Genomic DNA, 24,455 nt, shown 5'->3' on the forward strand with positions numbered 1-24,455 from the left:
ACTTAAGGACCATCTAGTTCCAACCTCCCCCAAACGAGCAGGGACACCTCCCACTAGAGCAGGTTGCTCAAGGCCTCACCCAGCCTGGCCTTGAACACCTTCAGGGAGGGGACATCCACAACCATCCCTGGGCAACCTGTTCCAGTGTCTCACCAATGAGGCATGATCCTTTCCTGAGGGCTCGTTCCTCACTCATTCCATTCCATAGCCTGAGATTTGCGTGACCAGTGAGAAACTCTGTAAGGCATTAAATCAAGTAAATATCCCCCAAATCCTCCATCTGACTCCAGAAATCGCTGCATGCCTGAGCTGCTGTGCACTGCACGCTCCTCCTGGCAACTGTGACTCAGAGATTTTCATTCATTCTGAGTGCTTGTTGCTTTATCAACTGAAAAATTATTCATTAAACCATTTTCTTTCAACTTCTGGTTGATGATGGATCCCATTCTGCATCTAGGAATCAACAGGTGGACCTTACCCAGACTACAGGACCTGCTTGCAGGTCATGCCAACACTTTACAGTGGAGCCCAGGGATCACACCAGCCAGGCAGCTTGCAGCTTCCTCCACAAAGCCCATTAAAGAAGGTGAGAGAAGAGACCCAGTCTGATCCAGCTGCTGGTGGAAGCACTTCTTATTTGTCTTGTGCTGCCACCGAGTGGGCTTTGGTCCCACAAGACGAAGCAGAGCTCTTCCACCACATCTGTGCTCCTCAGCATACTGAGCTGCTCCTCAGAACCAGCCCCCCAGTTTCTGGTGGATGTGATAAATAAAAGCAGTGGTTGGGGAAGGTGAGCCAGTGCCAGACCCCCTCAGAGCCTTCCAGCTATCTCAGTGCCCACAAATAACCAAAACCCCCAGGCAAAGAGAGGCTGGGTGTTTGTGAGCCAAACCTCTTGGAGAGATGGTGTCTGTGAGGGTGGATGTGCAAAAACCCCTTGGAGACAAAGTGATCAAAGGAGGAGGGAATTCACCCTCGTCTTAGATGGGGTTTGCCTGACTTGAAGATGTTTTGCAGTGAGTGCCACTGGGATAAGACCTCTGAAGTGGAGTTAGAAGTCAAAGCAGGGTCCAAGTTACCTGCAGCCCCCACTTTGTAGTAGCTTAACTGGAGGAGAACCGGTTTAAAATGGCTTTCATTTGAAATTATAACAGATGTCAGATGGTGCTTACTACAGCCAGACTGATTGAGCAAAGCTTCCTTTGTCTGCTGCACCCTGTAGACAGTTCTCATCAGCAAAAGATGTGGGAGGGATGGGCAAATGCTGTGGGAGCCATGAGGACCAGCTCATGTCTGGCCTAGCGGGAAGCTGGTTTAACACAGACCAAGACAGGGAGGTTAAAAGCTTTGTGCAGTCTGAACAAAGGACTTCTCATTTCCCAAGTCCTCAGAAGTCCTGAGGACCTCAAACCATCATGTTGTAGGTAAATTACATTGCTCCTGGTTAGACCTTAACAGCCAGATTTTTGAGCTTCTGCCTTTGCAAGTCCAGCTCCAGCCATGAGAGACATGATGATCTCCCCAGGTGCTGCTGGAGGGATGCTGAGCTGGCTCTCTAGCCCAGCTCGTGGCCCTTTGCATGATGTTCAGGGATGCTGAGAGCAGCCACAGCTGAAGTCAGCAGTGGCATTTGGGGGAACTTGTGGGCCTCCTGCATGACTCTCCTCCATCATGACTTTAAATCCCTTTGCTGTATGGAGGCTAGCAGCAGGATTCAGCATGTGATGTTCTGGCATCCAGACTTGGCACGACATGCCTGGGTTTTGAAGGAGGTTTAAAAAGAACCAGCACGGTGGAGGACCTTTGGAGATCTTCTCTTCCACCCCCCCTGCTAAAGCAGGGTCACCCAGAGGTGCCTAGGATTACAATGTCCAGGTAGGTTTGGAATCTCTCCAGAGAAAGAGAACACACAGCTGTAGCAATTCATGACTTCTGGATAGGAGACAAGGAGCTGGCTTTGACAGATCTTGGGATAAAGCTGGCCAAGGCCATTGGCATGAGCTGTGAAGTCTTTAGTTGTGTGTAGCTGTGTCAGGTTCCTGACAGCTTGGAAATGACTGGAAATGAGTGACATTGTAACAGGAGGAGGAGATAGTCTGGGGTTTGAGTTCACCTTTCAGTTATCTCCATCTCAAGAGGAAGGTTTGTGCGTGGAGCTGACTTTGAACAGCTTGCTCAGAAGTTTGTCTTGATGCCAGGTGCCATAAAAGGCAGAAAGAGAGTGGTTGGTCCCTTGGCATAGATCAAATAGAAGCACAGTTTGCCTCCTTAGGGAGGTCCTTTGCTCTTCCCTGGAAGAGAAAGCTAAATCTTGGTGCAGAGGACACACAGACTTGTCCACCAAGAAGCTCTGTACTGCTTCAGTGTGTGCCTGTGTGGCTGCACTTGTTTTAACCCTGTGGCCGTTTTCTGCTGCTTAGGTCGGCTGCATTCCAGAGGTTCAGAAAGAGCATGGCTGGAGGTCTGTATGAAGCCCACAGTGGTGGTGCTGCACTCTGCCATGTGAGCCAGGACATGGTGGAGGGTCACAGTACACATGTGACATCCCTGTGGCTGTTAGAAGTGGGGACCGGAGGAACACTCAAAGTTGTTCCTCAAGCAAGTGCCGGTGCTGGTAACAGGAAGTGCTAAAATGAAGTTGGCCTTCACAGGGTGCTAATGTGAGGTGTCAGTGAGCAACTTCTCTGCTTCTGAGAACTGCTGGGATGAGTTGGGCTCAGGAACATTTGGTCAGCTCAGCTGGTCTGATTGAGTGAAGGAATTGATGTCCCTGTTTGTGAAAAGTGAAGGTTTCTGAAGTTCTCCAATGTGAGCTGCACCCTTCCCCCCCCCCCCCCCATTCTTCTGATCTGGGACAGTCAGTCTGTTTGAGCAGGTCCAGGTGGTTGTTACAGGGCAGATACTTCCATCTTAGAACAAGGAGAAATTAGCAGCACAATAGGGGAAAGGGAGAAGGGATCAATGAACCATTGATGAGGGTGGTGGGCTCTTGTGTCTGGTGCTGTAGATGCATGGATAGTGCTCTGGTGGATCTCAAAGAGGAGCTGAACCTGAGCCTTGCATTCCCTAAGGAGCCTTTGGTGGTAGGGCAGCCTTAGGTCACCTGTGCCCTCACCAGAAACCCTACTCTGGGACCCTCAGGACTTTGTGTGTTGCACTGAGGTTTTGCTTGAAGAACCATTGCTGCTTTCTCCTCACCTTGGTACCACATCTGAACTCATGTCTACAAGTGGCAGATGGCCAGCCATAATCCACAGCACAAACCTGCTTTGGCATGGCTGGAAACCAAGTCCTTCAACATCTGACTTGCCACAATAGCTGTGCCAGGATGCTTTTAACCTTTTCAGCTCACCAAGAGACAGAGGATTGAAAGGTGGCCACTGGTTGACAGGATGACTGGTGGCCACATACTTGACAGGATGAAGACAGCTGGAGCTGCTGTGGTGCTGCAGGGGAATAGCATGGCTATGACACTACTGCTTTTTAACTGTGGAGCAGGACCAGGGCAGCCCTTTGCCCTCACAAAGGCGCAGGTGTGGTGGGACACCAATGCAGTCATGACTGGGTTTTCTTTTTAGGGCCAGGGCATGGACACTGACTCATGAGCTGTGTATAGCTTGGATCTTGAGGCCAGAGGAGTCAGTCGGGCCTTTGGAGTTGGTCACTGGCTCCTGGGCCCAGCCTGGAGCTTTATTTATTGCTCTGGATCATGTGTCACTGGTTTCCTCCTTGTCCTCAGGTGGCTCCAGTGCGGAGCGAGAAGCGGAGCGCCTCGTACCTCATTGCCTCCCCAGAAGCTGGCCCTGTGGAGTACCTGGGCCAGCAGGCGGCGAGCTCTGCGGCGCGCTACGCCGAATCCTCGCTCAAGAAGAAGCGTGTTTATTGAGACCCTGGCTGCCCACCCCGCCCTCTGGGGGCCAAGGTGGGACCTCTCTTCTCATACCTCTGCTATTTATTGCTGCCTTAACTTCAGACAAGTCCTTCTGCTTTCTGTGTGGGGTGTGAGTATCCCAAGAGGAACAGACCTTCTGTAAGGGCCAAGTTTGCCGAGGAACCGGTACGTATCGCCGCGAGGTTGGCCACGGCTCGGTAGTCTGGAGTCGCCTTCTGGAAGGCTGGGATGGTGTTACCTTGGTCACTTGCCTCTGGAAGTAGCAGTGGGCTGAGGCTGACTGGATGAGGAACTGGGTGAGTTTTGGCAGCTTGCTGGCTGAAAGCAATAAAAATACTGAGGAGGGAACCCTGAGCCACGCTCCAGTCCTCAGGCTGAGAGATTTCAAAGATGAAGTCTTGAGAGAAGTAAGGGTTGGGGTTTTTTTGTGTTGGTTTTTTTCTTCTTCCTTATTTTTTAACTCAGAATGTGAGGTTGGTTTTTGGATTTTTTTTCCTTTTCTTGAAAACTTCTTTTCCCCAATCTTTACCGTTTTCCAGGATTAAGAGTTCTGCATTTACAAGCCTTTATATTTTTAATAGTTCCTCTTAATTCTGGAAGGGAGACACATACCAAATGTATTACCAGAGCCTTGCTGACGTTTTTCAATAAACAGATGTCAGAAGTAAGATGCTAACCTTGTGTGCTGCCTTGCAGTATCCAATTCCTTTTGGCTAGGTAGGTGATCTTGGACAATGAAATAACCTCTGTCTGCTTTTAGGCCAAGAATCCACAGCTTTCCCTTCTTGAAATTAGTGATGTACAGTTTGTGAGTGCTTCTAGGTGTCAGACAGGGCTGCTGGCCACACTTTCAGGTGGTGGAGTACTGGTAAAGGTAGCTGGAAGTGGAAGAAATCAACTGCCTGGTCTGCTTTTGCTGACTACTTCTGGATGGGGATGATTCAGAGTTAGAGATGAAGTTCTACTGCCATGCTCCTCAGATGACCTCTTTAATTCTGCCTTCCTGCTCTTCACTGTATTTTCTTTTCTCCAACCACCTTAACTTTTCAGATGTGCTGCACTCCAAAGCCTGCTCGCGTAGAGCAGCCTGGCCCTGGTTTTCACTCCTGCTATGCACACTTTGCATGAAGTTCTCCCTAGAGGAAAAGAGTTACTCCCACATCCCAGGTGTACAGGATGGGCTCATCCCCATGCAATGGAAACTGCAGCAGCCTCTGCATGTGGCTGTAGCACAGCCAGCCAGTGCTGGTGGCACAGGCTGGGCTGCCTCTGCCCATTACCAGGCTGGCTCCCCCAGGGCAGATGGCAGCACACGGACACCATTTCCCAGTTTGATCATTGTTCCTGTTTTGTTTGTTTGTTTTTTAAAAGACTTTGTATTATTTTTAGCATATTCATTAAGCAGTTCTGCCTGGGGCCTTTCTTCTCTGCTGTTAATCCTTGTAGCTGGAGCCTTAGACATCACTGCTTTTGAGATCAGTGGTTGTGACAGGTAAAAAGTATGAGCCAGTGCGCTGTGTCAGACAGCCTGGGTTTGATGCCTTGGAATCCCAGCATTGTGGGGATTGGAAGGGCCCTCTGGAGATCATACTGTCCAACCTCCCCTGCTAAAGCAGGGGCACCCACAGCAGCTTGCCTAGGATCACAGTGGCCAGGTGGGTTTGGAATCTCTTCAGAGAAGGAGACTCCATAACCACTCTTGGGCAGCTTGTTGCAAATTCATTTGGCCTGAATTCACTGAGCACTGAGGCCAGACCCCAGGGCCTTTTTGCCTTGATCTTGCTGGAAAATCCTGAAGCCATTTTTTTTTTAAATACTGAGGTTCTTAAACTCTGCCTTTCAAGCTTTGTGATGTGACCATGATAGGCATTTTCAAAGCTTAAAGCACTTCACAATCAGAATCCCTCCTCCCTCTGCAGCTATGTGTGTGCTGCACACACAGGACAGCTCAAGGAGCTCTGGTGGGATTCCATGTGTGTGTATGGATTAAAAACTGACTTGTAATAGTTTTGTTCCTCCTCTTTGTATATGCAACTTTCTCAACTTGTTACGCTTTTCAATGAAAATAAATCATTGGTTCACATTAAAGTGGATTTCTGTGGGAGGAAAAATACCTCTGGGCTACCTTGAAATCATTATTTAAAAGAAGGAAAGGTGGTTTTTGAAGACAAATAGGCTCTGCTCACCATTTAAACCTCTTTCTCTCTTTAATTTTAGATTAAAGAAGATAATGCACCTGGAGAAAAAAAAAAATCTTTATTAGATTTGTTTGTATAAAGAGTAACAAAGTGCTTACAGATTTAAATCAGGTTCATAAGTGACATACAGCAAAAACAAAACAGGTAATACTGTAAAAATAAATCTGACTTCCTTGCAGCTCATAATTACAATTTTATATATATATATATATAAAATTATATATATATATATATATATAATATATAGTTAGCTATTTAAAGACATCTCTCTGTTATTGCCAGAACTGAGTGTCTCCTCAGAGCATTTCCAAACTTCCAGGCGTGGTGGGAAAACAACCCCACCAAGTCCTACAGCATGGGTCAGCAGGTTTCAAATTAAACCACTGTGCCCTGCTGAGCATGGTCCTGGCAATAAAATGTATGTGGTCCCAGTCTGGCCCTACTGCTTTCCCTTTGGTTAACTGAATGTGGCACAAGTCCATGGCTTGAGTCTGGAACTCCAATTAATTAAAGACCAAAGCCTCATCTTAGGTCCAATGAAGGGCTGCACTCCATTGCTCAACTTAGTTAATGTGTTGGCCAAATCCTCCACCAAAATGGTGGGCTGGGTGGCAGCGCTGCTAACAAGAAGACTGTTTGATATGCTTGAGAAGTTCTCCTCTCCTGGGCACACATCCTTGGTGGCTCAGTCCTTTAACTCTTTGTGAGGGGCGTGCTCCCCTAGGTTCTGTACACAGCTCCATTTCCTTTTCTATTTCCAGACTAACTTACTTCCTGCTCCCCTCTCACTCGCACGCATCGTGTGTGCAGGTGCAACAGCCACAGGAAGAGTGGAAGCTGCAGCAGGTGGAAGGGGGTAAGGTGGGAAGGGAGGAATGAGCTGGGAACAGCAAAGAAAGAGATTTATGCAGAAAGGGGATATGTTGCAGTGAAATGGTAAAAACTCCATGAAACACAACAATTCTGAGTGGCTGTGGCTGGGGTTTTTAACAGGTCACGAAGCAATTTTCAGTCAGATACAAGAGCTCAGAACTGCAGGGTGGTTACAAGCTGATTTTTTTTGTCTTCTCTGGATTTTTATACCAGAGTAGGGGAGGTTTTCTTACTAAAATTTAAGTGCACATGAAGGATATTTTAAAAAAACCTCCTCAAAAATCCCATAAAAATTATTAACTTGCCTTCTCTAGGCCCACTACTTTAGCTAGCTAGGGAATAAAGTGTACAGCAGGCTCCTTTCCACGCCACAGCTTGGACTGCAGCACATCTTTCAGTTTGCATTCATCAGGGTGCTCCCAGCTGGATAAAGATAAAGCTAAAGCTGCCTTCTGCTAACAGCAGCAAATCCCAAAAAGTCAAGCTGTTGTTTTTGTCACCTTTAAACTAATTTGATCCAACTGTTGGCTAAAATTAATAAAGGAAAACTGTTGGCAAAAGAATCCTTTAAACCACATTAGCACAGTCAGGGTACAAATTACAGCAGTGAAAAAAACCCAAAACAAACCAGAATGTCTGGGGCGGTGAGATTTGGACACACATTTGAAGTACTGACAGTATTAAAAAAAAAAAAAAAACAAAACCAAAAAAACCCCAACCCAAAAGGTAATTACATTTTACTCATAATTGTTTCAAAGCCCTGAATCAGGTTGTGAAAAGTTGTCCGTTCGTCGTGCTTGAAGATCCAGCACTTTCTCATCAGCTGGTCCACCTAACAACCACAAAAAAGGCATTTTTAAAGGTTCTGTGAAACATTTCTTTGGCTTTTCCCACTAAATATAAAGCGGAAGACTCTCACTGCTGGGAAATAAAGGACACTGAACCAAACACAGAATTGGTTTGGTTGGAAGAGACCTTTAAGATCAACATGTCCAACCATTAACCCAGCACTGTCAGGTCACCACTAAACCATGGCCCTCAGCACCACATCTCCACAACTTTGGATGGGGACTCCACCATTGCCCCAGGCAGCCTGGGCCAGGCCTTGACAACCATTCTGGGGAAGAAATTGTTCCCTGTGTCCAACCTAAACCTCCCCTGCTGCAACTTGAGGCCACTTTCTCATATCCTCTTGCTTGTTCCTTGGGAGAAGAGACCAACCCTCACCTGGCTCCAGCCTCTCCTGTACAGAGCCAGAAGGTCTTCCCTCAGCCTCCTTTTCTCCAACTTAACCCCAGTTCCCTAAGCTGCTCTTCATGGGACTTACTCTTTAGACCCTTTGCCAGCTTCATTGCTTTGATCCCACCAGCAGAGGCCTTCCCACCCTCCCTCCCATCAACTGCTGTGGTCTCCTCTGGCCTCCTTCCAACAGGTTCATGTCCCTGCTGTGCTGAGGACTCCAGAGCTGGTCCCAGCACTGCAGGTGCAGTCTCAGCAGAGCAGAATCCCCTCCCTGCCCCTGCTGCCCACGCTGCTGGGGATCAGCCCAGGACATGGCTGGTATCCTGGGGACAGCCAGGCATACCCAACCATGAAGGAGTGACACTTGTGCTGCTAGTTTAGCATCCAGGGGAGGGCACCACCCCCAAAGGGCAGGTGTCTGTTACCTCCTCCGGGCAGTTGGGGGGCCGTGGCAGCCGCTTTTCTTCCTGCAGCACATGCACCAACCGTGCTACCGTCATCTGTCCCTGCGTGGGGCCAATCATCTTCAAGAACTCCTGTGAAAAGAGACAGAGTCAGGGCCACAGCCTCTCACCCTGCACAAAGCCAGGCCTTCAGTTTGACATTAGGGTGACATTTGGCTCAAAGTGAAAACCCACAGTAGATGCTTATCCTACAGACACCATGCACAAATAGTTTCTTCATCAGGACAAGCAGTCCCCACAACTTAGAGGGCCTTTCTTCACTGACAGACAAACCTGAGGGTTGTTTTCATAGAATCAGAATGGGTTGGAAGAGTTCTTAAGGATCAACTTCTTCCATACCCCTTGCCTTCCACTAGAACAGCTTGAGCAAGGCCCCATCCAATCTGGCTTTGAACACTTCCAGGCTTGAAGCCTCCACAAATTCTCTGGGCAACCCGTTCCAGTGCCTCACCACCCTCATGGTCTTTCATAAGATAAAAGACAGTCAATCTACTCGTTTCCAAAAATAACACATTTTCTTACAAAAAAACCTAGCCAATTTAAGCAGGTTTAGCAGCAATTTCTTTCACAACCACTTACTGCCATGGGGCTGGACTCAGAATCACAGTAGGTAAGCAGCTCGTAGAGTGTCACCCCAAAGGACCAGACATCTGAGGCGATGTAGAATTTACTCTGCTGCAGGCATTCTGGAGCATACCTGAGGACACATTGATGTGAAACTTTACTCAGAGCTGCACAGATCTATTCACATGCAACAGAGAGCTGAACAGGCAAGTTCTGTGTTCGCAGAGTTCTTGTACCTAAATTCATGTGCCCGCAGGGCTTGGGATGCCACAGCAGGAATAAAATAAGGTACAACTGTCACAGAGCAAGTCACTCTGAAACTGAAAGCAAAAACAGGGAAAATGGATCACTATGTGCAGCAAGAATGGCACCAAAGAAGCTAAGGATAATCTACCAGGTGCCTCTGCCTCGCTCTGATGTTGCACCTTGATGTAGGCCTCTTAGCAAAGTATGTACAATCTTGAGGATACCTAAAAGCCCAAGTCTGCAGGAGCAGAAAGCATCCTGCACGGCATAGGCTGATAAAGAGAACAAGCTGTAAGCTACTACCAGAACACAGGGCTGTCGAGGTCATCCTTCACGGTGTAGTACTCCTTGTCGGTCTCAATGGCTTTGGTGAGGCCAAAGTCTCCAATCTTCACTCTGTTCTCACTCTCAACGAGGACATTTCTTGCTGCTAAGTCACGGTGCACGTACTGGCGGGAGCCCAGATAGTCCATCCCCTAAGAGAGAAGCAAGTCTTTCATGCTGCTTTCTCTAATACTGTTTAACCACTGGTTTTCTCCAACTTCCCCTTCAAATGCTCCCTTGCTCACGTGGTCAAACTCTGTCCAGATTTCCCATGGCAGATTCTCCATCTGCTGGCACTTTCCAGGGTTTTATGACACATACACCCCCTTAATCTCTGCCTTTTGGTTTCCCAGCTGCTGAAACTGCTGGTCCTGCTTTGTGCTTTCTAATTTTCAGCTCAGCAGCCACAGAACATCTTTGGTTGGAAGACACCTTAAAGATCATCCAGTCCAACCTTTGACCCAGCATTGAAAGGTCAACAACACTAAGTCATGCCCCTCAGCATCTGGTCCACTGAAGCACCTTCATGGATGGTGACTCCACAGTGGTGGAGTGGTGGGCAGACCATCCCAGTGTTTGATAACCCTAAAGGGTTATCGAACCACCTCCAGACCCTTCTCCCCACAGCAGCCATTCCTTTGTGTGCTGCTAAAACTGATTTTTCTACCTGCCTGCTCCACCATAGTCACAGTCCCCTCAAATCTCCTGTAGAAAGCACTTTGCTTCATGTGGCCTCACTGCTCCTGCAGATCTCCCTCCCTTCAGCCTTGCACACTGCTCCTTCCCTCTTGCCATCACAGCCTAAGTGCTGTCCTTCCTCCTAATGCTTCCAGCTCTGCAGCAGCAACTTCTCACAGCAGACCTTTATGCAAGGGAATCTGTTAGTTGCTCCCTTGCTGGTCTTTGTGCCAGTAGCACCTGAAGCACAGGAGAGACTACTTTCTCCTTGGGGACAAAGAGAATGGCTTTGGTCATCAAGAGCTGGCCTCTCCTTCCCCCTTCAATCTATTAAACTAATGGAGCAGCAGAGCTGGAGGGAGGCTCTGGTGCCAGGCTCACCTTGCAGATCTGAACTGCGTATCGGAGCAGCTGCTTGAGGTTGATCTTGTTCTTGTTGCGGGGCAGATACTCCTTCAGGCTCCCAGAAGGAAGGAACTCCATGATGAGTTTAAACCCACTGCCTCCTAAAAACAAGATGTGTTTAATCTGCAGCCAGATGCCCCTGCTTATGTCATTAACACAGTACCTTGTGTCCAAGCCCACGGCACTGGGAGCCTTTGTGATGCTATGGTGTGACCGTGACCATGGCCAGGCCATGGGCTGACACCTGTTAGCACCCACTGAGCTCCAGAGACCCCTCAAACAGGACTGAACTTAAAGTTCTCAACACTGGCTTAAAACAATCACTACTGCAAAACCATCAGAGCTCTCTTCTAGTAAGAACTAGATGATGACCTTGGGGTAGTGGGGTTATGACCCAGCTGTAATGGTCAGCTCACTCCTGGAGCACAGACACTCCACCAGCCTGCCCAGGGGCTCCTTTTTCAGCACATCTCCTGAAAACAGCAACCATGTTGCTTGCATGCAGATTAACCAAACACAAAAATGGGCAGGAGGAGGACTTCAGAGATCAACTGCTGCTTCTGGAGTCCTCACCACAAGGAGGAATAGGACTTGTTGGATATCCAGAGGAGGCCACAAAAATTTTCTGATGTGAGAACAGGCTGAGAGAGTTGAGGCTGTTCAGCCTGGTGAAGAAGAAGGTTCCAGGGAGACCTTCTGTTGGCCTTTCAGGACTCAAAGGGGCCCATCAGAATGCTGGGGACAGACTTCTGAGCAAAGCCTGTTGTGACAGGACAAGGGGTGATGGTTTGAACCAAAAGATTCAGACAGGAGAGAAGGGAGAAATGTTTGACACTGAGGGTGGTGAGCCCCTGGCCCAGGTTCCCCATCCTTTGAACCACTGCAGGTCAGGTTGGGTTGGATCTGAGCAACCTGCTCTAGTTGCAGATGCCCCTGCTGACTGCAGGGGGGTTGGACTAGGTGAGGTCCCTTCCAACCCCATCCAGCCTGTGATTCTATGATTCTTCCATGCAGAAAGAGATCTAAACCCCTAAGGTTGAACCAAGAGTTTTCCTTTCTAAAATGCTTCATATTTGAAGGCAAACCCTTCTAACCCTTGGTGTCCACTGCTAACATTTCACATGCAGATTTACCATCTTCTGTGCAAATCCCCTTGTACTTGACAATGTTCTCATGATAAAGATTCCTCAAGATTTCAATTTCCTTCTTGAGATCAGCAATGTGACTCCCTCCACTCTCTGGCTTTAGGGATTTCACTGCCACCTGCTCCCCTGTGTTGTCACCTTCTGGGTCATATCTACACAGTTCAACCTTGCCAAAGTGGCCCTGATTGGAAAAAAGGAAAGACAGAATGAATTAACATTAACTGGGCATTTAGGATTCCACCTTCCTGCTGTGACAGAGAGGAGCACACAATTCTGTGCTCTGGAGCTGACACTCCTCTTACCTCCCCCAGGTCCCGGATTCTTTTCAAGAATCTCTTCTCAAACAGTGTGGGATCCACCTCTGTAACAGGCTTCTTCTCTGAGACGATGTCAGGGTCTAGGAATGCAAGAAAAGACCCAGCTCAGACAGATTCCTGCAAGGACATCTTGCTCCTGACACCTCAAGGCATCCCTGCCCACTCCCAGTCTGCTGCTGTTAGGGCTGCATCAAAGAGGTGTGACCAGCAGAAGCTTAGAGTAGAAGAGCTCTGAGGTTCCCTTCCAACCTAAGCCATTCTGTGATTCTATGGCAAGTGAGGGGATTCTGCCCCTCTGCTCTGCTCTGCTCTCATACGACTCCACCTGGAGTACTGCATCCAGCTCTGGTGTCCCCAGCACAAGAAGGACATGGAACTGCTGGAGGGAGTACAAAGGAGGCCACGAAGATGATCAAGGGCTGGAGAACCTCCCCTACAGGGAAAGGCTGAGAGAGTTGGGGCTGTTTGGCCTGAAGAGAAGGCTCCAGGGAGACCTTAGAGCAGCCTTCCAGTACCTGAAGGGAGTCTACAAGAAAGCCGGGGAGGGACTTCTGACAAGCTTGGGCTTGTAGTGATAGGATGGCAAGGCATGGATTGAAGTTTGAGGAAGGGAGATTTAGGCTGGAGATTAGGAAGAAATTCTTTGCTATGAGGGTGGTGAGACACTGGCACAGGTTGCCCAGGGAGGTTGTGGATGCCCCCTCCCTGGAGGTGTTCAAGGCCAGGTTAGATGAGGCCTTGATCAGCCTGGTCTCGTGGGAGGTGTCCCTGTCTATGGCAACACACTCCTAGGGCCATCTCATGGAACTCAAGAATTGTCTTGAAACTAATTTAATCTGTTGTGAATCTCTTCCTGGAATCCTCACAACCAGGACGGCATCCAGAGAAAGTCAAGAAATTATCACAGCTGAAACCCCTCTGCTGTGAGTCAGGGCTGTTCAGCAGAGACATCTGCAACTACAGCAGATGCTCCAAGCAACCTGACCTGGGATGGTTCCAGGGAAGGGGCATCTAAAACCTCTCTGGGTAACCTGGGTCTCACCACCCTCAGTCTCAAACATTTCTTTCTTTCTCTCTAGTCTGAATCTCCCTCTTTTGATTTCAAACCACCACCAGCCCACGTCCTGTCCCTAGCTTTCTGATTGGCCACTTTGAGTCCTGAATGGCCACCAGAAGGTCTCCATGGAATGAAACAGCAGCGACACCAACACAACCTAAGCCACACTTTCTCCAGCAAGGGTCAGTTGTAGGGACACAACAACACTCTGCTGTCAATACAACCCAACATATGGAAGAACGCTGCTGGAGGTGCTCAGCTTCACCAAATAAACCTTACCCCTCCTCCAGCTGATAAGCAAATCCATGCCTTACTTTGCTCCTCCAGCTTGTTGATGTCTCTCATGATGGCTCTGAAGAAGGGTCTCTGGTGGGGGTCATAGTTCATGCACTGTTTCATCAGGTCAGCCAGCTCCTTGCAGGACGGCGTTGCCAACACAAAATGCCCCTCGTAGAACCTCTCCTTCTGCAAGGCACAGACAGGAACATTGACAGGAGTTTCAGAGCTGCACTGACTAAAGCCCTGTTCTGCAGCAGAAGATGCTGACTGGTGGATCTTCAGCTCACTGGGAACTTCCCTTTACCAAAGAAATCCTCCTTCTCACCACTAACTCTACACCATCTCCTACCAGCAGAGAATTACCATTGTGCAGGGCTTGTTCAGCCTGGAGAAAAGGAGGTTCAAGGGGGACCTCTCTGGCTCTCTACAACTCTCTGAAAGGAGGCTGGAGCCAGGTGGGGGTTGGTCTCTTCTCCCAAGGGACAGGACAAGAGGAAATGGCCTCATGTTGCACCAGAGGAGGCTTAGGTTGGACATAAGGAATAAATTTTATCCCTTGAGGGCTGTCAAGGCCTGGCCCACACTGCCCAGGAAGGGTTTCAAAGCTGTGTAGATGTGATGCTGAGGGCCATGGTTTAGTGGTGACCTGGCAGTGCTGGGTTAATGGTTGGACTCAATGATCTTAAAGGTATCTTCCAACCAAACCAATTCTGAGTCTACTCCATGAGTCTGGTATAGTTTGAAGCAACCATACCAAACACAGGAAGTTTCTAAACTGTGCTGCAGAATTCTCCTTTCAGAAGGTTGGGGGTTTTGGGCACATTTTCCATGTTACTCCTGCAGCAGGACAAATGGCTGAGTGGAAACACCTGCCAAGGAAACACCACAGTCCTGGCTGCTCCTTACAACCTCAGGGTAGATGGGCTGAGGGTGGGCTTGAGCATTGTTAGCCCTGCAGAACCACCCTCCCTGTCTGCCACATGCAGGAAATGAGTTGTAGCCAGGGTAGCAAGTTCCCTTCAGCCACCTCCTGTTAAACCACTGGGGCAGTGACTCAAGTGCTCTGTCATTTCCTTCTGAGGAGCAGCAGCTGCCTTGCTCCGTCACCTTCCTAACACAACAAAGTTTCAAGAGAGGATAAGCACATTTGGAACATAAGCTGGACTCCAGCAGTGATGAACAGAAGCTGCCAGCAGTAAGGCAGAACAAGAGTTGTTTCAATTTGGGTTTGATTTCACAGTGAACAATAATGGTGTCCCCCAGGGGCCCAGTTCTGAATCCATCTCCACAAGAAACCAGCAAGAACAGAAGCTGCTTTTACCACAGAACTTCAAACAGTTTATGACTGCACAAAGGACTTTTGTGAGGATCAGAAGCTCTGTTGCTATGCTGAGGTATGAAACCCCCACAAGAAGGTCAGGTTGAAGCAATAATCAGTGATTTTTGTAGCAAGGACAAGAATTCCTGCTGCAACTTGTGGCAGCTGAGATGGATCAGGTCCTTATTGAGCCCAGCTGAGCTGATTTGCATCCAAGTTGAAAGCAACTCAGACTGGGTATGGAAACTGAAGTAGCAGAGAGGGCGCAGCTGAGACGTCAAGGTCAAGTTCATGTTACATGGTTTTACCTCTGCTAACGTCTTGTCCTTCAGGGGTACTTCTCCATTGTAGCAGATTTCCCACAGTGTTGTACCAAAGCTCCACTTATCTGCTGCAACACTTAAATTTTTGGAGTCTTCAACACACTCAGGTGCAATCCAGGGGATTCGCTCCACACATTCTGGGGTAAGACACAGAATCAGTTTGGAGTCAGTATCAGAGGATTAAGCCCCAGCCTCCTGACATCCTTGTTCCTGTCTAACAGCTGCTCGACTACAACTAACTAAAGCTGCAGCACTTGTCCAGCTTCAGGGAAATCCTGATTCTCAAAACCCCTGTTCTCAGCCCCTGGGGCTTGTCCAAGCTTGTGCCTTGAGCCATTCAGAAACTCAGATTTCTTCTGTGTCATCTGAATAGGCTTCAAGTGACAGAAATGAACACAAGCAGCACCCACCAGCAGCAATTCCTCTTCACCTGTGTGCAGTTTTCAGATTCAAAGCTGATTGCTTCTATTCTACAGCCAGTCCTAGCTGGAGTAAAGGATGTTTTTTCCTTTCCCACTGATGACAGAATTGTGGGTGTGGTACCATACCTTGTCTGGACAGGACAGTTATGGGTATTCCTGGGTCACTCAGCTTTATGAAAGGTCCATATTCCATGTCAATTCCTTCCCTTGCCAGCAGGATGTTTTTGGTACACACATTGCCATGCACCAAATCCTTGTCCTCCTAGAGTAAGGGAGGAGGAGAACAGTGAGTGCAGTGAGCTGGCCATGAGCTAGCAGTGAGGTCTGCAAGTGCTCTAACATCTATAACCACAGCCACACAAAATCACAGATAGGAGGGGTTGGAAGGGATTTCTGGAGATCATCCAGTCCAACCCCCCTGGCCAAGGCAGGTTCACCTAGAGAAGGTCACACAAGAACACGGCCAGAGGGATTTTGAATGTTTCCAGAGAGGAAGACTCCATCAGCTCTCTGGGCAGCCTGCTCAAGGGCTCCACCACCCTTAAAGAAGTTCCTCCTCATGTTTAGATGGAACTTTTTACATTCAACTATGTGCCCATTACCCCTTGTCCTGTCACTGGGCACCATTAGAAGAAGACCAGCCCCATCCTCCTGACACCCACCCTTGATGAGACCCCCCCTCAGCCTGTTCTTTTCCAGACTAAGAAGCTCAAATCCTCTCAGTCTTTCCTCGTCAGAGATGTTCCAGTCCTTTCATCATCTCTGTAGCACTTTGCTGTACCTTCTCCAGCAAACCTCTGTTCTGCTTGAACTGGGGAGCTCAGAACAGGACCCAGTCCCCCAGATGTGGCCTCACCAGGGCAGAGTAGAGGGGGAGGAGAGCCTCCCTCCATCTCCTTACCACACCCCAGGATGCCATTGGCCTTCTTGGCCACAAGGGCACATTTCTGACTCATGGCCATCCTGTTGTCCACCAACACTCCCAGGTTCTTTACCCAGAGCTCAGCCCCCAACCTGTGCTGCTCCATGGGGTTGTTCTTCCCCAGATGCAGGACTCTACACTTGCCCTTAGTGAATCTCATTAGAGTTCCAACCTGCCCAGCTCCCCAGCCTGTGCAGGTCACACACAGAAACTGGGGACAAATCCAGCACATCACCTGCTTGGCCTGCTGACAAACAGTTGCTGATCACCTTCTCTGAGAGTCTTTCTCCTTAAAGCACCACAATGAGTACCACAAGAACACCCCACACATTGCACAGCCCCACTACCTGAGGAAGGAGATTCCTTAATTACTAACTGTATGGGAAACCTCTGCAGGGTTAAACTGCAGCAGCCACCAGCAGTGCTTTTGTCCAGGTGCCTTCTTACCAAGTAGCTCAGTGCACTTGCAAGTTGCTTGGCAACTTTGAACTTCCAAGGAGTTGTCAGAACTTCGCTTTTCCGATGCATGAACAGATCCAGAGGCCCAAATTCCACAAACTCTTCAACCATGATATCTACAAAGTCAGGGGCATAAAGTCAGCAGTGCAAGAATCTGGGGCTGGAGCAATCTAAGAGGCCTGCTGTCATCTTCTCCCCAGGCAGGGTGGGGGACAGAATGGCTTTATTTTGCCTTCCTCAAAGTTTATTTCAGTGCTCAGAGTTCAAATTAAAAGGCTGAGAGAGTGGCTTTATGTAGTAAATGGATAGTAAACCTGGAACAAAGCATTTCAAAGGCCACAGGGCCGGGAAAGAGCTTGTGCCAGCAGAGGGGTGTGTACTGACACTGCCACTCAGGCATTCTGACCTCAAGGAATCATGCTGCAAAGCTGTTCTTCAAAGACAGCACTGAAAGAGGAAACTTGTTAGTAAAAAGGCCTTTGCAGGTGCCTTGCTGTTCCAATTCCCCTTCTGCCTGCACTGAAAAACCAAGAGGCAGCAGCTGCTGACCCCAGCTCCCCGGGGCGAGCCCTGGGCTGCCCAAGCCTGCCGCTTGCAGAGGTGTTCACTGAACTCACTTTCAACGTCGCGGACGCAGACTCCATGGAGGAGGACAATGTGCTTGTGAGACACCTGCTTCATCATGCTGGCTGTCTCAAAGAAGGCCTGGAGCCAGAGGAAAGAGGTGAGACATTAACTGCTGCCCACTGGTAGTCACCCCAGAGTTCAATGCACACAGCATCAAGTGTCAAAAGCACGTGCCGAGGATCACTGCCTTCTAGTAATATAATCATGGAAGTGGTTTGGGTGGGAAGGGACCTTGAAAGATCATCTTGTCCAACACCCTGCAGTCAGCAGGGACATCCCCAGCTACAGCAGGTTGCTCAAAGCCCCAGACAGCCTAACCTGCAATGGTTCCAGGGATGGGGCATCTACCACCCTGGCAACTTGGCTAGCATTTCACCACCTGCACTGTAAAAACATTTCTTCCTTTTCTCTAGTCCAAATCTCCCTCTTTTAGTTTCAACCCATCACCCCTTGTACTGTCACATCAGGCCCTGCTAAAAGGTCTGTCTCCAGCATTCTGATCAGCCCCTTTAAGTACTGAAAGGCTAAAAGAAGGTCTCCCTGGAGCCTTCTCTGGGTTGAACAACTTCAGCCTTCTCAGCCTGTTCTCCCATCAGAGGGGTTCAAACCCTCAGATAATTTTTGTGGCCTCCTCTGGGTGTCCAGCAGGTTCCTATTCCTCCTTGTGCTGAGGACTCCAGAAGCAGCAGTTGATCTCTGAAGTCTTCCTCCCACCCATTTTTATGCTTGGTTAACCTGGATGTGAGCAACATGGTTGCTGTTCCCACCAGATGTGCTCCAGCCAGACCCCATGCTGCTGCCTCTCCAATGAGATTATCTCCAAAATGCTGGTCAGTTATGGATTTAACTGCCAAAAATGGTGAGCTACACCTTCAGCACTCCTTACCTCATACACAACCCCCTTTTTAAAGCCTTTTCATAGTTACCCACCTGCCATCTGGGGAGGCTCAGCATTGGTAGCACAACAGACAAAAAATGGAAAAAAAACAACTTGCCAAAGAAATGTCTCGGTGGCTGGGGTCCAAGACTTTGAGAAGGACTTTAATCTCTTTTTCATTTTGATAACCTTCATTCTCATCATCTTTGTAGTTGAGGATCCCTGAGTAAATCTGTGTTCTTGTCCCTCTTCCAAGGTGTTCACCCTAGGAGATAACACACAAGATACTCAGCGAACCAAGGTGTGAAGCAAATGAGTGTAAATCAACCCAATTACTTGATTCTGCCTCTCCAAGTAGAGGATTTAGCTCTCCACTTGATCTGGCTACATGTAGACTTCAAAATAGTACAGTGAGAATCCAACAACAGCATGTTACTCTCTACTGAGCACACTCACCACTGTAAAGCCAGGAGATATGAAGGGGCTGTTACAGAACCATAGAACTGTTTTGGTTAGAAAAGACCTTGAAGATCATCGAGTCCAACCATTCTCTAACTCCACCAAGGCTGGTGCTAAACCATGTCCCTCAGCACCACATCTCTGCCTCTTTTAAACCCCTCCAGAAAGATTCAGCCACCTGTTCCAGTGCTTGAGAGCCCTTTCAGTGAAGAAGTTTCTTCTGATCTTCATTAACATCAAACAGTTCAGTGTTTAGCCTTGTGTCAGACTAAACAGCAAAGGAATGCCTCTTATTTGCAACAAGCTGCTGCTGAGGTGATCTTTAATGTGCATCCAAAAGTTACAGGAAGTAATATTTCAACAGAACGCTTTGTTTGGGAAAGCAATTTCCTCTAAGTAACAGAGGATTCTGCCTTGGGATAATTTTGCAGGCAGCCTGTAAAACCACCAATCAAAAACCCCAATACCTGCCCCAAACTTCTTATTTCACTGAAGAAGCCAACCACATGATTCCAGAGCTCAGGTCAAGACCAATTCCTTTATATTTGCCCCACAATTCTTGTTTTACTGCAGAAGCCAACTGCATGATTCAAGAACTCAGGGCTTTTAGAGACCATCAAAGGGGATTTGTGCACTCAGGTGACCTGCACCACTAACTGCATACAACTGTCAGGACATTTGGGTGCTGAATCAGTTAGCAACACAACATTTGGACTGTTAGGGACTCAGATCTTTTAGAATCATGGAATTACTGCATTTGGAAGAGACCTCTATGATCATCAAGTCCAACCTGCAAATACATTTTTTTACTGTAGGATGTTTTACTGTAGGCAACTTGAGGTTTAAGATTGAAGCTGAGGTTTAAGATTAAACTCAAGAGTTTCAAATCAAGCCTCAAGCTGCCTGTCTCTTTGGTGTGTCAAGCTTTTAAAAGATCCAGCCACGTCTTGCAACCAACCAGCTAGACTTGCATGATTATTAAGCATGAGCTCAGAAGCACCTTCTCCCCCAGACACTAGAAAGGGCTCAGCTATCAGCTTGATTTCCAGTGAAAGGAATTACTTCCAAGCTTTTCTTCTTGCACGCAAGGACATAAAAACGTTTAGGTTCTGGAGCAAGAGGCTTTCACACAAACCAAGTTTTGCTGAGGAGTACTGGGAGGGGGAGAACCAGCCAGAAGGGGGTGATTTTGTGTCCTTTGAGTGGGTGGAGTGGGCTGCCACACTTCTTGGATTACAAGGGAGAAGCACAGTTGAGCAGCTACCTACCTGTATGATTTCTTCCTTCAGGATACGATGGAAAATCAGCTGCCCAAGGGGATAAACAGGCTGCCACTCCTGAGCCTTCTTGGTTGCAACAAGCAAGTTGGAGATTTCTGGAAGGCAAGGAGAGAAAATATTCTTTAGAGCTTCTCTGAGAGAGCTGCATTCACCGTTCTCAGTCAGTGACATTACTGTGTGTGCTTCACTGCAAGAAGAAAAACCCATATGAATGGGGAGGAAGGAGAAAAGAAGAACCTTTGACTTAAATTCTGCTCAAGTAACTTCTATTCTGTCATTCAACAGAGAATTTAGAGCTATGTATTATGTGTTAAAGATACAATGTGAATATTTGCCATATTGAGGCTGGTATCCAGAAACTGTAACGGTATTTACTGCACTGAGAAATACTCAGGACTGAAACCTTAAGTACCTCAATTAAGTAAAATAACACATTCTCATCATTCTCATCAGCTTTGTAGCTGGGGATCCCAGAGTAAATCTCTGTTCCCCCCTGTCAACAGTCTGCAGTGTTCAGGTAAGTAAGCAAGGAGTAGCTGGAGTCTTGTTTCTTCTCTTTACCTCCTTGAAAATCTCTTGCACGATGGGACACATTAAGAGTCAGCTTCCAGAGCATGGGAATTAAACTGGGGAATGGGAAATGAACAGAAGGAAAAGACTGATAAAGATGTTGTTTCCTCCCCACTGCTTCTGGTCAGGGAGAGGCACGGTTAGATCCAGAAGTCCTGCACATGAATTTTCTCTGGCTGATTCAAAAAGAAAAAAGTGCAGGGGGAACAGCATGGATCCCAGAATCCCAGTATGGTGAGGGTTGGAAGGGACCTCAGGAGATCATCCAATCCAACCATCCCACAGCAGCTTGCCCAGCATCACAATGGTGGGTTTGGAATCTCTCCACAGAAGGAGACTCCACAACCTCTCTGGGCAGCCTGCCTCAGGGCTCCAGCACCCTCACAACAAAGAATTTTCTTCTCCTGTTCAGGTGGAACCTCCTGGGTTCCAGTTTGTGTCCGTTCCCCTTGTCCTGTGGCTGGGCACCACTGAGAAGAGTCTGGTCCCATCCTCTTGCCCCCATCCTTTAGCTTTTGTAGAGCACTGAGCAGATCCCTTCTTAGGCTGCTCTCCTCCAGGCTCAGCAGCCTCAGGTCTCTCAGAGCTTTTCACCCTCACAGAGGTGCTCCAAACCCCTCAGCATCTTCACAGCCTCCCCTGGACTCTCCAGCATTCCCTGTCTCTCTGCAGAGGTAACACCCTGGATCCCACAGTAACTTATGCAGATGAAAAGCTCAAAGGGGCATTAAGCTCCTTGACCTTTTTTATTATACCCCACATCCAGCTGTCAAAATGCAATCAAAATGTCAAATTGTACAAGTTCCCCATGGTGCAGACAATGACCAAGGTTCTTCAAAGTGCTGGTAAGCTCAGTGTCTACCTACAGAGCACTCTCCCCTCAAACCATCACAATCAGCAGGTAACTAACAGCTCACTATTTCCTTTACTCCAACAGGAAGCCATTATCTGATCATCACAAGCACACTGCTGTGTTTCCTCTTTCATACAAAATTCAGCTACCAGACACTGGTAATTTATAGATTCACAGATCCACAGAATGGTTTGGGCTGGAAGGATCCTTAAAGATCATCTAGTTCCAACCCCCTGCCATGGGTTTACAGTAAATGTTTTTAGCAGGTGTTGGCTTTAAGAGTTTATTGGCCCAGCCCTCTAAACTCTGACCTCTCAGATGGAGTTCCTGCCTGCAAGGCTGTTCTGCTTTCTCGCAGTTGCAGACCAAGCCCCCTCTACTGTTTCATGAAGATTAACAGAGCAAACAACAGCTCATAATGACAGCAAACAAGCTTTAAACCAAAGGTTGCCACACAACCAGTGCAGGCTGCAACCCTCCTTTGCTAGAACACCACAAGGTGATGCATGGTGGCACTGCCTGGCATATGTGACTCTGGGGACCAGAGGAAGAACCTTACATGGTCCCCTCTTTGGCACAGCTTTTACAGCCCATGACTCTGAGTCAGCTGTGACATTTTCTTTTTAAACAGAACTAGAGTTTCACCTTCTGCTATCAATACTGCAGGGCCAGCCATTTGGGTGTGAAAAAGGAAACCAGAACTTCTCTCATTTGAGAAGTTCACACTAAATAAGGCTCATGAGAAGCACCAGCCCCTGAGCATCCTGTGCTGAGTAATTAACACTGAGAGGAACCTCCCCAAACCTTGTTCACAGTGTTGCTTTTGCTTTTTGGCACAAGTCTCCTCCACAGAAATGGAAAAGGCTTCATCTATAGCTTTTTAAGTGACAAAAGAGCCTCACCACACAAGAACAAAGCACCAACCAAAGAATGCCTCCTCCTTCTGGAGCCTGCTTCCACTTGACAGCCAAGTTTCTTGCCTCTCTTAAAGGACAAATTACCTCTTGGTTTTGGCTGGCAGCACCTCTTCAGTGTAAAGCTGATGTTGTCTGTGCGCAGGATTTGTCCTTTCAGGTGGTCCATCAGCTCTTTCAAGGATGAGAAAGGCTTGTTGGAGCCATGCAGGAAGTACTCGCCTTTCTCCACCTCAATCTGGAAGTTCTTGTGCTGCACTGAATTATTTGTCTGCTGTAGGCAGGGGGAGAGGCAGGGAAAAAGAAAGCAAAATGAAATCATTGAAGTGAAAGAATGCTTGAAAGCCATAAAAGCTCCTCAAAAGCCTTTGTAAATCTCTGTAGGCCCTGCCCATATAGTCAGTCATAGAATGGTTTGGGTTGGCCGGGTCTGTGAAGATCTTAGTTCCAACCCCCTTGCCATGGGCAGAGACACCTCCCACTAGAGCAGGTTGCTAAAGGCCTCATCCAGCCTGGCCTTGAACCTTCCTGGGCAACCTGTTCTGGTGTCTCACCACCCTCACTGGAAAGAATCAATCTCATATCCTAATATCCTATTCCTATCACTTGCTCCCAAGCCAGGGTCCTCTAATGAATCTCCAATTAAGCAGAAGAAGACCCTTAAGTTCCTATAACCTCCAGTCCCAGGAAGGCTCATAACAAGAGTGGAAGAAGAGCAAGATGAAGACACAACCATCTACTGCGTCCAGTTCTGGAGCCCCTATTCCAGGAGGGATCTGGACATGCTGGAAGGTGTCCAGAGAAGGGCCACCAAGATGAGTACAGGGCTGGAGCTCCTCTGCTATGAGGACAGACTGAAAGAGTTGGGGCTGTCCAGTCTGGAGAAAAGAAGGCTCTGAGGTGACCTTCTTGTGGCCTTCCAGGATCTGAAGGGGGCTACAAGAAAGCTGGGGAAGGACTTTTTAGGCTCTCAGGAAGTGACAGGACTGGGGGGAATGGAATAAAGCTGGAAGTGGGGAGATTCAGGCTGGATGTGAGGAAGAAGTTCTTCCCCATGAGAGTGGTGAGATGCTGGAATGGGTTGTGCAGGGAGGTGGTTGAGGCCCCAGCCCTGGAGGTGTTTGCAGCCAGGCTGGATGAGGCTCTGGGCAGCCTGCTGTAGTGTGAGGTGTCCCTGGGCATGGCAGGGGGGTTGGAACTGGATGATCCTTGTGGTCCCTTCCAACCTTGACTGATTCTAGGATTCTATGATTCTATGAACTGTACATCTAACATGTCCAGTCATGGCCTCTGTGTCATGCAGAGCCTGGGAGTATGCAGAAGCCCTGATAGTGCAGGAGGAATTTTCTCTTCACTCGGTCAATAATTGCAGAATCAGGACCATGGTTTCAAAACCTCAACTTAAAAATAGCAAAACTCCCTTTCACAACCCAGATTGTTCAAGTAAACGAGATTTGAGGCTGTTGTTCAAACCTTCCAGTTTCATTCAAATGAACTGAGGAAGAGCAACTGAACTTTGGGACTTCTCTAATCTCAAGCCCTTATCCTTTCCAGTTCTGCCCTCTGCTCCTGCTCCTCACCTCTCTACATCTTCATGGAATCATAGAATGGCCTACTCCAACCTCCCTGACATGAGGGACACCTCTCAACTAGACTCAGCTACCAGTGCAGGCCCCTCAGTTCAAGAAGGAACTCAAGGCACTGCTTGAATGGGTCCAGCATAGAGCCACAAAGATGCTGAAGAGAG

At 48.2% G+C, this 24,455-nt stretch overlaps 2 protein-coding genes across 3 annotated transcripts in view; one reads left to right on the forward strand and one right to left on the reverse strand.

The window, feature by feature from the left end:
• RAVER2 (ribonucleoprotein, PTB binding 2) overlaps positions 1–3,886 on the forward strand; it is a 43,367-nt gene extending 39,481 nt beyond the window's left edge. Inside the window, exons 15-16 of the mRNA XM_054384561.1 lie at positions 458–586; positions 3,740–3,886. Of these exons, the coding sequence (XP_054240536.1) occupies positions 458–586; positions 3,740–3,886 (276 nt within the window). The remainder of the gene's footprint in view (positions 1–457; positions 587–3,739) is intronic.
• A 3,795-nt stretch (positions 3,887–7,681) lies between these two features.
• Positions 7,682–24,455, reverse strand: part of JAK1 (Janus kinase 1) — a 33,429-nt gene continuing 16,655 nt past the window's right edge. Inside the window, exons 9-24 of one of the 2 annotated variants that reach the window (XM_054384366.1) lie at positions 24,269–24,280; positions 22,796–22,966; positions 20,360–20,466; positions 18,751–18,897; positions 17,746–17,833; positions 17,117–17,244; positions 15,874–16,009; positions 15,311–15,462; positions 13,720–13,870; positions 12,334–12,428; positions 12,020–12,212; positions 10,863–10,987; positions 9,783–9,955; positions 9,249–9,366; positions 8,631–8,741; positions 7,682–7,795 (exon numbers count right to left, since the gene is read on the reverse strand). In XM_054384366.1, coding sequence (XP_054240341.1) covers positions 7,694–7,795; positions 8,631–8,741; positions 9,249–9,366; positions 9,783–9,955; positions 10,863–10,987; positions 12,020–12,212; positions 12,334–12,428; positions 13,720–13,870; positions 15,311–15,462; positions 15,874–16,009; positions 17,117–17,244; positions 17,746–17,833; positions 18,751–18,897; positions 20,360–20,466; positions 22,796–22,966; positions 24,269–24,280 — 2,009 coding nt within the window. In that variant the 3' untranslated portion in view covers positions 7,682–7,693. Of the gene's footprint in view, positions 7,796–8,630; positions 8,742–9,248; positions 9,367–9,782; positions 9,956–10,862; positions 10,988–12,019; positions 12,213–12,333; positions 12,429–13,719; positions 13,871–15,310; positions 15,463–15,873; positions 16,010–17,116; positions 17,245–17,745; positions 17,834–18,750; positions 18,898–20,359; positions 20,467–22,795; positions 22,983–24,268; positions 24,281–24,455 lie in introns of both variants that reach the window. The other variant, XM_054384365.1, reaches the window with a different exon arrangement.

Source organism: Indicator indicator, chromosome 10 (genome assembly GCF_027791375.1).
Source record: "Indicator indicator isolate 239-I01 chromosome 10, UM_Iind_1.1, whole genome shotgun sequence".
Classification (NCBI taxonomy): domain Eukaryota; kingdom Metazoa; phylum Chordata; class Aves; order Piciformes; family Indicatoridae; genus Indicator; species Indicator indicator.